The following is a 12,182-nucleotide window of genomic DNA, read 5'->3' on the forward strand; positions in this document are numbered from 1 at the left end:
GTTTATTTTAAAGCGTTAGGTTTTTTTCCCCACAGGTAAATAGTCTGTAATAGCTACTCCAGAGCAGCTATTCCACAGCCAGTCCCCAAGTTTGTGCTCTTCTCCAACAGACAGTGTTGTTTTAGTCCATATTAGTAATGGCTTAAGTTAAACTGAAAACAAAACTCCAAATACAGGAGCATCCATACAAGATGCTAGTTCAGAGCAGCTTTTACATTTTAAATTCAGGCTCCATTTCTTTTCAGAGTATGCCCAGATAGCTTTACTTTTACATTTTTAGCTAACATAAGAAACTGGATTCAAATATTCTTAAATAGATGAAATAAAAATGAAATAGATGAAATGGAAACATTTGCCTAAAAAGGTAAGCTGAGCATCAGAAAAGAGGGTCAGCTTGTAGACTCTTTCTAACTTGTAGCTTACATTCCCACCTGTAGATGGGGAATTTTGATTTTTCTTTAAGAAAAAAATTGGTTCCAGATTTGATCAACAGTCATAGCAACAATTTAAGCAGCATCTGGGTGTAGCGAAAATTCTATATTAAAACACTTAAAATAGATGTAAAATGCCTATCAGTTAATATTGCAGGCAATGTAAAATAATTGCAGTAGACAAGCATGCAATAGCTGCAGTTTCTAGCTCAGATTAGAGTTTTCTAGTGGCACTCTGACACTTTTATTTCCAGTGTCAGCAACTCCAAAGCTATTCCATTATAAAGACCTAACTTCCTTGCTACATTTCTCGGATTGCCAGTTTTGATGTGAAGGTAGTCAACATATTAAATAAAGTGGTTTTTTATTAAATAAAAAATGCTTGCTTTTAAGATTGCAATGGCTGATCTTCCCTTCTTATGTTTTTATCATGTCTGTTCTTTATATCTACTTGAATATGCATTTAAGTTGAATAGTCATTTCTTTAGCAAATAAAAAATATCATGTAATAAGAGAGTTCAGCACTTTACCTCCAATTTGCCATGTGCACAGCCTAATAGCAATAGGTTGGCTCTGTCCCTCTCACAGGAAATAGGAGACCAAGGCCAGGCTCCATCACTAGTTGCTGACCACCAGCAAATGACCATATCTTGCATAGAGTTTATTGCCAGGTGACGTTTCATCCTTCTACCTTCTGGTCCAAGTATATCAATATAAGAAATCTGATGGAAGAAAAAATGCAGGAAATATTTGAAGTGACAAAATAGCATAGTAGGAGCAATTGGGAGCATTTACTTTGGACATGTGAAGGAGAATGTATATATACACAGAGAACTGTGTACATATATCTTCATATAGGCTGTCTGTAAATGTAAAAAATATCTCCTCAGACAGAAAAAGACATGCTCACACTTTTATCTGGGGGGTGTGTGTGTAGACGAGTGGGGGGATTGGGAAGGAAAGGAATGTGAGTTAAGAAGGAATTTACTGCAATGACTCCAATCAATACCAAAATGTACAGTCATGGTTGCTTGACAGCATCGACCTACACATAGGATTTAAGCTTAGCCATATTAAATGACAAGTTCTGCAAAGCTGACCAGAGAGTTAAGGCTAGTGTTTAAGACATAATCAAATATTAAATATATTCTACAGCATTTGAGCAAACATATATCCTTCCTTTTCCTCTCTAAATTAAGGAATCCAGATATAAATATCCGCTTTGCAAGAGAATATATACTTTTCTGCATATTGTGGATGAGCTACAGCATCATGCGTAAAGTTTATGCAGCTCTTGAGAATTGTGCCTCTTTCGCAGGAAGGATTTGTGGAATTTATTATTCAAACTCTGTTATTTTGGAGCATGGTTATTTGAAAACATGAGCAGTGCACCATCTGGGTGACACATGCCAAGGAAATATAGATTGCACCGCATTTCTGCTTAAGGAATTAATGGAAGGTTGATAGCTAGGGGAAAAAAAAAAACTATCTTGCCATTGCTGGTCAGCAATAATCGAACCACTTTCTGGGGATTAAGCGCATGGCTAAGCCTACTGGACCAGACACTAGCAAAGGGCAGGGGGTCTTCTTATCAGAGAAATGCTTCTGGAGCCAGTCTCACTACATGACAGATTGCTTTCATATTCCTGTCTGCAAGGCAACAAAGGATGGCAGTAATGCGATAATGCCAGAGTGCAATGGGTGTTAAGAACCCGTTGCATTTATGTATTGTATTTAGTAAATAATCAGGCTCATCCAAATTGTGATCTCACCACTCAACCAAGGCCATTAAAATCAAGGTTAATGCTTTAATAATCCTTTGCTGTTTTTTATATGGTCAAAAAGAACCCTTTTCTATTTGCATGGTCATAATATTATTGACCTCTTCATCCCCTGAATACACATCAAAAGAAACTGAAATCAAAGTAATTACCAATGTTGTTCTCTCATGGTAAACATTTAACTCCTTGTAACACCTCATCCTTCAGAAAATTGAAATAGATTAAAAAGACACAGATGGGAAAAACTTGGAAAAGGTCAATATTTTCAGAATATACTGTTTTACTTGTTTAAATACTCTTTAGGAGTGTAAAGCTAAAACACACATAACAGTTAACAGGTGCTCAACACTTGAATTAAAACTACATATAAATCGTTAATTTGGCAACAACACATTAATGAGGATGGAAAACCACAAATACTTGCACAGATATTACTACATGCTGTATTGCAGTGTTAACTGCTCATAAGAATCTCACATGTAATAACAGCCACAAATCTTTTGTAAACCTTTATGTCTTGCATTAGACATGACACTTTCAAACACGGAGTAATGCTTCTGGGAAAAGGCACATGATTGTTTTTATATTTTCTGGTCTTCAAGACAGTAGTGATTCATATAGTATATCTTCCTTTCTTTTTTCAAAGTGTAACCAAAATCTAAGGTGGTATTGCTTAGAAAGCAAGAGTGTAAAGAAAGTAATGCTTCCATTTAGGTATGTATTGCATAAAAAACTCCAGCTTTTGGATAAATATCAAGCTGTGAAGAGGAACACACGGCTGACTTGTTCTCATTATTAATAGCACTCTGGCAGTGCACTACTGCCTAGTGTTCCCTGCCAATTTTGTCCACCACAAGGCTGGACAGTGAACAGTGTGAAGTTGCTTCTGTCCAGGTAACAAAGAAATTACAATGTAAATATGATAGGATTTTAAATATATCACTACAAACGATTGTAAGCAAGCATTTTTCTCATTTTACAAATGGGAATTTAAACCCAAATGCTACATACATTTGTCAAGGCTACACCAGAAGTCAGAGGCAGGGATGAAGGCTACATTCAAATTTCCGGAACCTTAGCTCTATATTTTAATCCCATGGTATTATATTCTTGTGCAAGATACCTTTTAATTCCACTTCTCTTGAAAAAAAAAAAAAAACAACACTAAGTAACTGGTTTTGTGAAAGCATGTGTTGTTGCAAGTTTGCACATTGGCAACTGAGGACCATCTTTTGTTTCTTTTGTAACTACTGATAGTGACACTACTGTTAACTGAGTCTGTGATCTTTAAGCTTTTGTGAGTTTGACCAAACGCAGGCATGAAGAACTCTAATTCAACGCAGAGAGCTGACATAATATTATTGCAGTAGTGACAATGCTTTCTGCTGGCTCACACTGGTGTAATTTTGAAGATAAAATAAATAATATTTAGCTGCCTAACTAGCAAGCCTCACACAAAAGAACATTCAATTGAAAAATGCAAATGCCTTTTTTTGGCTGGCAAAGAAATAATTCATAGTGATTTCCACTGATTCCAAGAGAAAGCAAAGTTAACATTGAACATGGAGGCGTTTCTAGAAACTCAGCTGTGTCAGCAAAGAACTGAACATAGCAACCGTATTAAAGAATACAGCAGGTACTTCTGGTTTCCTAGGGCAGAGGGAGTTTTCTATGGATTAGGCTTTCCTTCTTTCCCAAGGAAAAAACACCATAATCATTAGATCCAAAATCTGTCCAGCAATACCTAGAATGAACGTATATTTTCTAAACATGAATTAACCAAGGAGCTATGACCCTCACAATTAAATTATGAAGGTTGTCTTTAGCTTACCACAGCTTCTTCATTATGGTTTAGAACTATTAATAAAACCCCACAGCACGCACCACCCTTGCTTCTAAAGCACTACCTTAACAAACACCGTAGGCCAGGCACAAGTGCGCATCATTTTAAAGTTAACTACATATCAGCTCAGTTCCTCGTGAACAGTGAACTGTCTCAAATCCACGTTACAGAGGTTGGATCAATCTCGCAAACACAAGTCATTGCTGAAAAGAGGCTGTGAACTGAAACAGCCTGGAAAATGTATTAGATATTCATCCTACCAGAAAGTATTTCTACCAAGCAAGTTAAAATGTAATATGGCAAAACTTAAATTAAACACAGCCTTAAAAAGCTTGCCTTGCAGATGCAAACTCCCTTACGTGAGGAAGCAAATTACTGATGGGTTGTCAAGGGGAAAATATTTGCCAGAACAAGATTGTTTTCCTTAACATTTTTCCAGTCTGAAATAAATAGAAACTCTCTCCTTTGCATACTACATCTTTCTACCTTTCTTGGGCAAAGGCTTGTCTCTTCTTCATTTTTGCAGTGAATTGAATGCAGCCCTGTTCCCACACTGCCTTAATGTCAAAGAGATTATGGTTAAAATAAGTCTACACGGCCCAATCCATCCAAGACACAGTGTCATTCATCTTGAGATGAGCTGGTTGCTACTGACATCCACACTGGCTATTTTAAAGCCAGCTCAGCTATCTCTGGACTATTTTTCAGCTACCCCTGTACCTGTGGATAGACACACCTGTACATAAAGGGCTGGGAAAAAAAGGAATATTTTAATCTTCCCTGTGTAAGTAGTGAGTTGAGATACACAGGCATCAAGTTGCTTGCCTAAGGTCACATACATAGTGAGAAACTCAGCTTCTGTATCTTGAGTCCTAGCTCAGTGCCTAATTGTAAAACCAACTCTCCCAACAATATGATTACTTTAACTAGAGGGAAAATTAAGATTTCTGCAAAGAATTACAACAGTCTTGGAGGTCAGACAGATGACTGAATTATCACAACTTCTTGAGTTTGTGTGTATCAGCTGAGCCATAGTAATTGACCACACGTGTGTTTTTAGCCCACAGCAAACAAAAAGTAAAACACATTAGCTTAAATCTTTTACACTGAGGTCTACCATTACAGATTTTGCTTCATGCTTGTTAGATGCTGAGAATGTGCAAAGGGTCAGTTACTGCTGCTCAACTGACACAAGGTAATCTGTTAAGCAGGGGTAACTCGACTGTGTGTCTGAGCCCTTAACCTAAATACAGTAGAAAATTGGATCCCTCTTGGCACAGTATTTTAACTCATTAACTCAGAATGCCATGTAATTTTTTTTGACTTTTCAATAACTGCCATCTTTAGAATTTGAGCTGATCAGTTATGTAAAGGTTTGCAATTTCTACCACTATATGATACCAACAAACACCAGTGATTCATGTGATGTTACAGCAGTATTTACAGTCACTATTGACAGCAATACCTTAAAGTCCAAACAAGAGAGCTTTTCCAGTCTTTTGTTTACATCAGGAGAATCCATCTTCTTTGTAAACTGAATAAAGCAGAGCTGGTTATGGTCCTCAAATGACAAGATGATGAAATTGTCTGTAAGAACAGCTGAAAACAAATAAAAATTGTCAGTTGTCACCACTGTAATACCTGTTTCTAGTTACAAAACAAATTACTGAACCCTTCACTGAGACATTGCAAAAAAGAATTTTTTCAAGGTAGTGTCTTAAATATTACACTGAAGGCTCTGTAATCTCCTAAAAGACAAGAGCGTGTCATCTTGCCAGGACCCTCTTGGAAATGAGAAATAAAGCCTAGGGAGCATTCTGATTACACAAATGTGAATAAACTATCTCTTATCAAGTAACCACTACATTGAAATATAAGGTTTATGCCCTTCCACATTCTTTTTCATCTCGGTTCAGCCTTCAGTTTTCTTTTCTTATGGTAACATCCATCGGTATTTCAGAAATGCAACTAACACAGAATTGCTTGTGGTGTACTTGAGGTCTACCTGGTGTTTAGACATTGTAAGGCTCTGGGTGCTGCTGCAGACACCCAGGACTCTGTTACATACAGGACTCTGCTTTAGAGGGGTTACGAAACTGTTGAAAGCTTTGCACGGGGGTACCCAAAATACAGGTAATCAAGATGAAATAGACCACCTTGGAGTTTGGAAAAGTGCAGTGGAATCTCCCACTGTTATCATAAGAGGGTGCTAGACCAAAACAGATCAATATAAAAGTGAATAACCAATTAGACAATGAAAATTAATTAGACAAGAGTATCTAGGGGTTTTTTTTCCCCAAGCATTATCCAATTATTCAAGCAATGCCCACATTTAAAAAGATGCCAGACAATGAAGTGAGTCATTGGGGTAACTAGTACCAGATCACTGAAGAATCGTTCAAGAGAACTGGGTTTAAAGTAAAGCTAGTAAGCCTGTTTCAGAAACAGCCCAGAAACCTCTGATAAAAGGAAAATGCCAAGTAAAGTGAAATTGGATTTAAAAACAAATAAACACACACACACCCCAAAATTCATTTGTGACTAACATCCTACATTCTTAAATGTATTTTATGTATCTTTAAGTAGACTGACCACTTAGTCCTACACATATGCAGTGAAAACTGACTCCTTTGTATTCACTCAGTCTAATTTGTAACCAGTTTTATTTTCTAATAGTCATGCACTGGCACAGCTCTAAAATATCTGGTACGCAAATGCTAAAGGGTAAAGTTTAAAGTTAAATGATTGCCTTTGAAATGTAATATTAACCCTAGCTTTTGGAAAAAAAAGAAATAGTGATGACGTATCCAGCATGGTGAGTTAGAAGGTATAACCAAGATCCTAAACACACATGAAAATTCAAAGCCATTGAGTATAGTATCCTCAATATGTCCACAGTTAAAAATGTTGGTATCCTCACAGCCATCGTGTATGCTAAAGATGACCCACAGCACACCTTAGATGCTTCTGAAATTTGTTGTGGTTAAAGGAAAGAAGTAGGATTCAAAGATCCCTGGGCAGATGTGCATGAGTCCCTTTATTTTCAGTATCCATGGTTGTCTGCAGCAGGAGTGGAGACCAGATCGATACAAATGCAACTATGGGCCCAGTTAGATATTCAGAGAGGACCCATATGCTGCACAGTTAAATTACCTTAAAAAACGGCAGGCAGCACAGTTAATATTCTCTATACAAGTACTGCAAGACGCCAATGCCACAAAATGGTATCAGAAAAAGAAAATTCATGGAAAGGGTCATTGGGTACTGGCAGAGGCTGCCCAGGGAGGTGGTTGAGTCACCATCCCTGGAGGTGTTTAAAAGACGGGTGGATGAGGTGCTGAGGGGCATGGTTTAGTATTTGATAGGAATGGTTGGACTCGATGACCCTGAGGGTCTTTTCCAACCTGATGATTCTGTGTGATTCTGTGAAAATAACTTAGAAAATGAGATTTTCTTTTAGGAAAGCGATTTTGCTATAATTTCAAATTTATTTATTTTTTTTTTGCCTATAAATGATAAAATCGAGAGTACTTTATTACAGGCAGGAGGATTGTAAACCAAACCTTAATTCAATATTTTGTACATGCAATATGATCTTCATTGCAAATACTGAGAGGGTATGCCATATTTTCTAAGTAGTTTGGGCAGATTGTAATCTTAACCATTTCTACATATAAACAATTGTTAAAATAAGAACTATTATTTTTATACAGATTTCTTGTATTAAAAATCAAATTTCTTTTGGCCAACTTTATAATCACAACCCTAATTCCAGCCTAGATTTCGAAAGACATGCAGTTATGTTGGACTAAAGTTAAATTATTCTAGGACAACATTATGTCATGGTTCCCAGATAAGGGTAGTTCAGTAGAAAAATTTGTATTTTGAGCACTATTTGTGCAGGTAACAAAACTACCTTCTATTGTTGTACATTAAAAAAAAAAAAAGTATTGCAATGACAGGTATTGCAGGTTTTGCTTTTACTGGACAGAAGCAGTCCTATTTCGTCTTCAGACACGGGTATTACCAAACATGGAGGTTTCAGCAATTCTTGAATAAATGAAAATAAGGACAAACCATTACATAATGTTATTTATAGCTGTTTGAGTGGTATAATTGTAGGAAACATTTGTTACTTTATTATTGTTGAAGGTTTTTTTTAGCTAGCAGCATTTTTTTCAAAAAAATTTTATTTCTTGGAAATATTAAGCCAGTGTAAGGCAAGATATTTATAAGTTAAGAATATATATATTTTTTAAAGACAGTATTCTTAGTAATTTCTACAAACAATTCAAATTTGGTCATAAATAAGCTTCCATGCTTTCTTAATTTTTTTGTCACCTGAAAGTATGAAATTGTACCCCTGGAAACAGAGGGCAGAAAATTCTGAGATAGAATCAGTAATCTAGTAACTTAAGTGGAGGGTGAAAAAAAGGAGTCAAGACATTAAATGTATTTTATACTCTCCATATAATTAGCTGATAAAAAATGAGGTTAGGGTTTTTTTTTAACACTAAAGATTCTGAAATAGTTAGATTATCATTATTTTTCAACACTAAACCACAGTATACTGATAACAGGAGATCAGAGGGACGGATGCAGTATTGCAGCTTTCTTAAATAACCAGACCAATATTCAATACATGCCTGGGAATGGAAGAAATCATTAAAGATCAAAGCTAAATGGAGCATATATTCTTATTAAAAGGATACAATTTGGGTCTACTATTTAAGAATTTGGAAGATAATGCATATGTAATTTGGCGTGCATTGATATTCCATATTCTTGATCATGCAGATGCCAAGACACTGACACCCAGTTGGGTTCTCAGCGGAGCTCTGTAGAGACATGTTGAAAGCTACAGTCATACTAGAAAGCTGTTGAGAACTGGTACATTTTCATAAGTTTTCTTCTGCATAAAACTAAAACTTCATTTTTAGGAGTCACTAGTTAATGACTAGTAACTAATAGTGAGATTCTGTAAATCTAGAAACTAAATCAGAACACCTCCATGTAACTAATGTTATCCAGCTTTTTCTAATAAGTAAATATTTTAATAATAACTATCCCACATAACTAATCATTTGGCTGATGCTTAGTTCTGGCCCATTGTCCCACTTACGAAATGAACATGAGTTTAAAAGGCACGTTCGCAGTGATTAAAATGTGTAAGATACTGAATTTTAGAAAACCATTCAGTATTTGACAAGCCTGAAAACTTTGATGTTAAATATTATTCTTAAAGTGTTCATAGTCCTGAGGGTTGTAACTATGGCATTACAAGCAATTACTTGTTGTGTTTGCAAGTCCCCAGTGGCAATAATTAGTCTACCTGTTAACATACTGTTTCTCTTCTCTATTGTTAATGTAGGCAATTGATTTGCACGTGGGTGTAATTACCGTCGCTGATGGTGTCAGAGATGAGCTTCCCCACCAGGGTCCTGTCAATCACCACCTTCTCCAGCTGTGGCCCAGAAAGGCTTAGGGACACCAATATACCTGAGCGAAAGAGGAGCTAAATCCAAACAGTGAGAAAACAAGACATCAAGAATCATTAATAAAGTGAAATGTTCCAAGGTACATATTAGCAGCTGCCCATTACGTAGTAATCTAATTTTCAAAATTACAAAAAAGACTTTTCATTGATGTGAAGATGTCTCATAATGACTTTGAAAGCTTTTTCCATGAAAGGGAGAGATGTAATACAACACTGAATTACACAGTTATAAGAATTATGATTGCTGAACACTTGAAGAAGATGCGTGCTAAGTCCCCAAGTGTTGCAGAAAATGTTCTGAATTAGTTTGTAAAAACGGAGATAAAAATTCTGTCCTGAAGGGATGCCAGTGATCACTCTATCATCCATGGACCTGTTTTGTTCATAAAATAACTGCATAGCTTGCAGGAAAAATACCATAAAGTTGGGTTTCATGTAATTTTATATTATTATCACAGATTAAACCAACACCCTTTTGCTGTCCCTGTTGTTTCTGATTATTCGTATATTTTTCAACTTAAATAATGGTGCCCTATCACAATGACAGCTTAGTATAAGGTTATAGTTGCCTCTTTTAGAAAGAGTTTAAAGGAATTTAAAACATAGGACAGGAAAGTCAGACGCGCATTTCAGAGTTAACTGAATATTTCTGCCTAATTAATCTCAATTAAATGACACATACAATCCTGAAGACTAAGTTGCAGTACTTATTGGGTTCTTCTGATGCCGTATCTTGTCTGAGAGAAAGTTCAGTGGGAGGAGTTATGAAAACCATTTCTTTTTTCCTAATTAAACCATTACACTTAGTAATTTTCTGAATGTAACTATTACAGCAAAGAAATTCAGAAAATAAACCCCATAAAATTCTCCGCTCCATTGTGAGTTGACCTCACTTTGCCAAGTTACTTCAGTAGAAGAAGTATATATATGCAAAGCTTTACTAGAAAGATACTGCTTTCTTAATAACATGGTAAAAGACAGGCATTTATTAAAAAAAAAAATCTGACCATATTAATTGTTTAACTTATTGCCAAACTTGGGTTCCACAGATATCTTGATGTAAAAACTGAAAAAAGTCATTACTGTGACTTTGGTCTTCACACGTAGTACTGAAAACACAAGCGTATTTTAATTCACCTTCCAGTGCCACCTCTGATCATGCAAGCTGTTGGACTAGATGACCTCAGCGTTTAAGCTAAAATTTCAGGCCAGCTACACCTTCCTGCTACATGGCAGCAGTTCTAAAGGACTCATTCTGTCAGCTAGGTTCCCTCTAATAATAAAAAAAAATCAATATTTGGTCAGCAGAGGCTAACCCATCCCTAAACTTGCTGAACAATCATCTCCACTGAAATATTCCTTAGAGGACAGACCATTGCAGAAACATCCAGGGGGCTCACCAAAGGCAAGAAATCTGGGACTCCAGATCTTACTTCTACTGAACACCAGATTTCTTTAGAAATCTTATTACCAGAGAAATACTTGTTCTTGTAGTAGAATTTGGCATAATAATCCCTGTTTGTTTTATGCTACAGGTTAGAGACAAACATGGTTGCAATATACTTTTTAGTACAACATAGTGGTACATAAACACCAGGTGAACTTCCTTGCAGTGAGATCTATTGGATTGTGCAATAAATGAAAAAATAAGGGGGCAGGAATGTACTGATCTAATTGAACTTGCCTCTTGTGCAATGCCCTGCTCCCCATAATTTAGCTATGAAAACTCTGCTATACATATCCTTCTACCTTACTACAGTTCTGTGCTCTCTGTAGCAAAGAACAGGAAAAGCATATTTAATAAATATAAATAAATAAACAGACTTCTTGCCCTGCTTAATATCTTTAACCAACATTTTTCCAATATATCATCCTATCACAATAGTTTGAAAAGAAATTCTAGTGGTGTCTGAGTAGAAACAAAAAACACACGTGATGTGAAAAGAATTTAAGAACAAATGTTTATTTCTCTTCCTTTCAAAGCCTAATCATGCATTCCTTTGACAAATATCACAGAATCGTAGAATAGTTTGGGTTGCAAGGGACCTTAAACACCATACAGTTTCAACCCTCCTGCCACAGGCAGGGACATATTCCACTAGACCAGGCTGTCCAAGGCCCCATTCAGCCTGGCCTTGAACACCTCCAAGGATCGGGCATCCACAACTTCCCTGGGAAACCCATTCCAGTGCCTCACCACTCTCATAATGAAGAAATTCCTCCTTATGTGTAGTCTAAATCTGTCCTTCTCCAATTTATAGCCATTGCCCCTCATCCCTTCAGCCTATCACGACAAGCTTTTGTAAAAATCAGACAGGCAAAAAACCAGCCAGAACTCAATCTGGCCACTTTTGTAAGAGATAACAAAAGTTTTTTTACAAATGCATTAACAACAAAAAGAGAGCCAAGAAGAATCTCCATCCTTTATTGGATGCGGGGGAGGGAGGAGCATTGTCACCAAGAATGAGGAAAAGGCTGATGGGTTGACATACTTAATGCCTTCTCTGCCTCAGCCTTTAATTGTTAGACCAGTTATCCCCAGGATATTCAGCCCCCTGAGCTCGAAGACGGGGATGGAGAGCAGAATAAACCCCCCATAATCCATGAGGAAGCAGTTAACGATCTCCTGT

General features: G+C 36.6%; 1 protein-coding gene across 1 annotated transcript in view; it reads right to left on the reverse strand.

The window, feature by feature from the left end:
* WDPCP (WD repeat containing planar cell polarity effector) overlaps positions 1-12,182 on the reverse strand; it is a 161,167-nt gene that overhangs the window by 83,248 nt on the left and 65,737 nt on the right. Inside the window, exons 8-10 of the mRNA XM_069852966.1 lie at positions 9,456-9,570; positions 5,521-5,654; positions 962-1,153 (exon numbers count right to left, since the gene is read on the reverse strand). Of these exons, the coding sequence (XP_069709067.1) occupies positions 962-1,153; positions 5,521-5,654; positions 9,456-9,570 (441 nt within the window). The remainder of the gene's footprint in view (positions 1-961; positions 1,154-5,520; positions 5,655-9,455; positions 9,571-12,182) is intronic.

Source organism: Phaenicophaeus curvirostris, chromosome 2 (genome assembly GCF_032191515.1).
Source record: "Phaenicophaeus curvirostris isolate KB17595 chromosome 2, BPBGC_Pcur_1.0, whole genome shotgun sequence".
Lineage (NCBI taxonomy): Eukaryota > Metazoa > Chordata > Aves > Cuculiformes > Cuculidae > Phaenicophaeus > Phaenicophaeus curvirostris.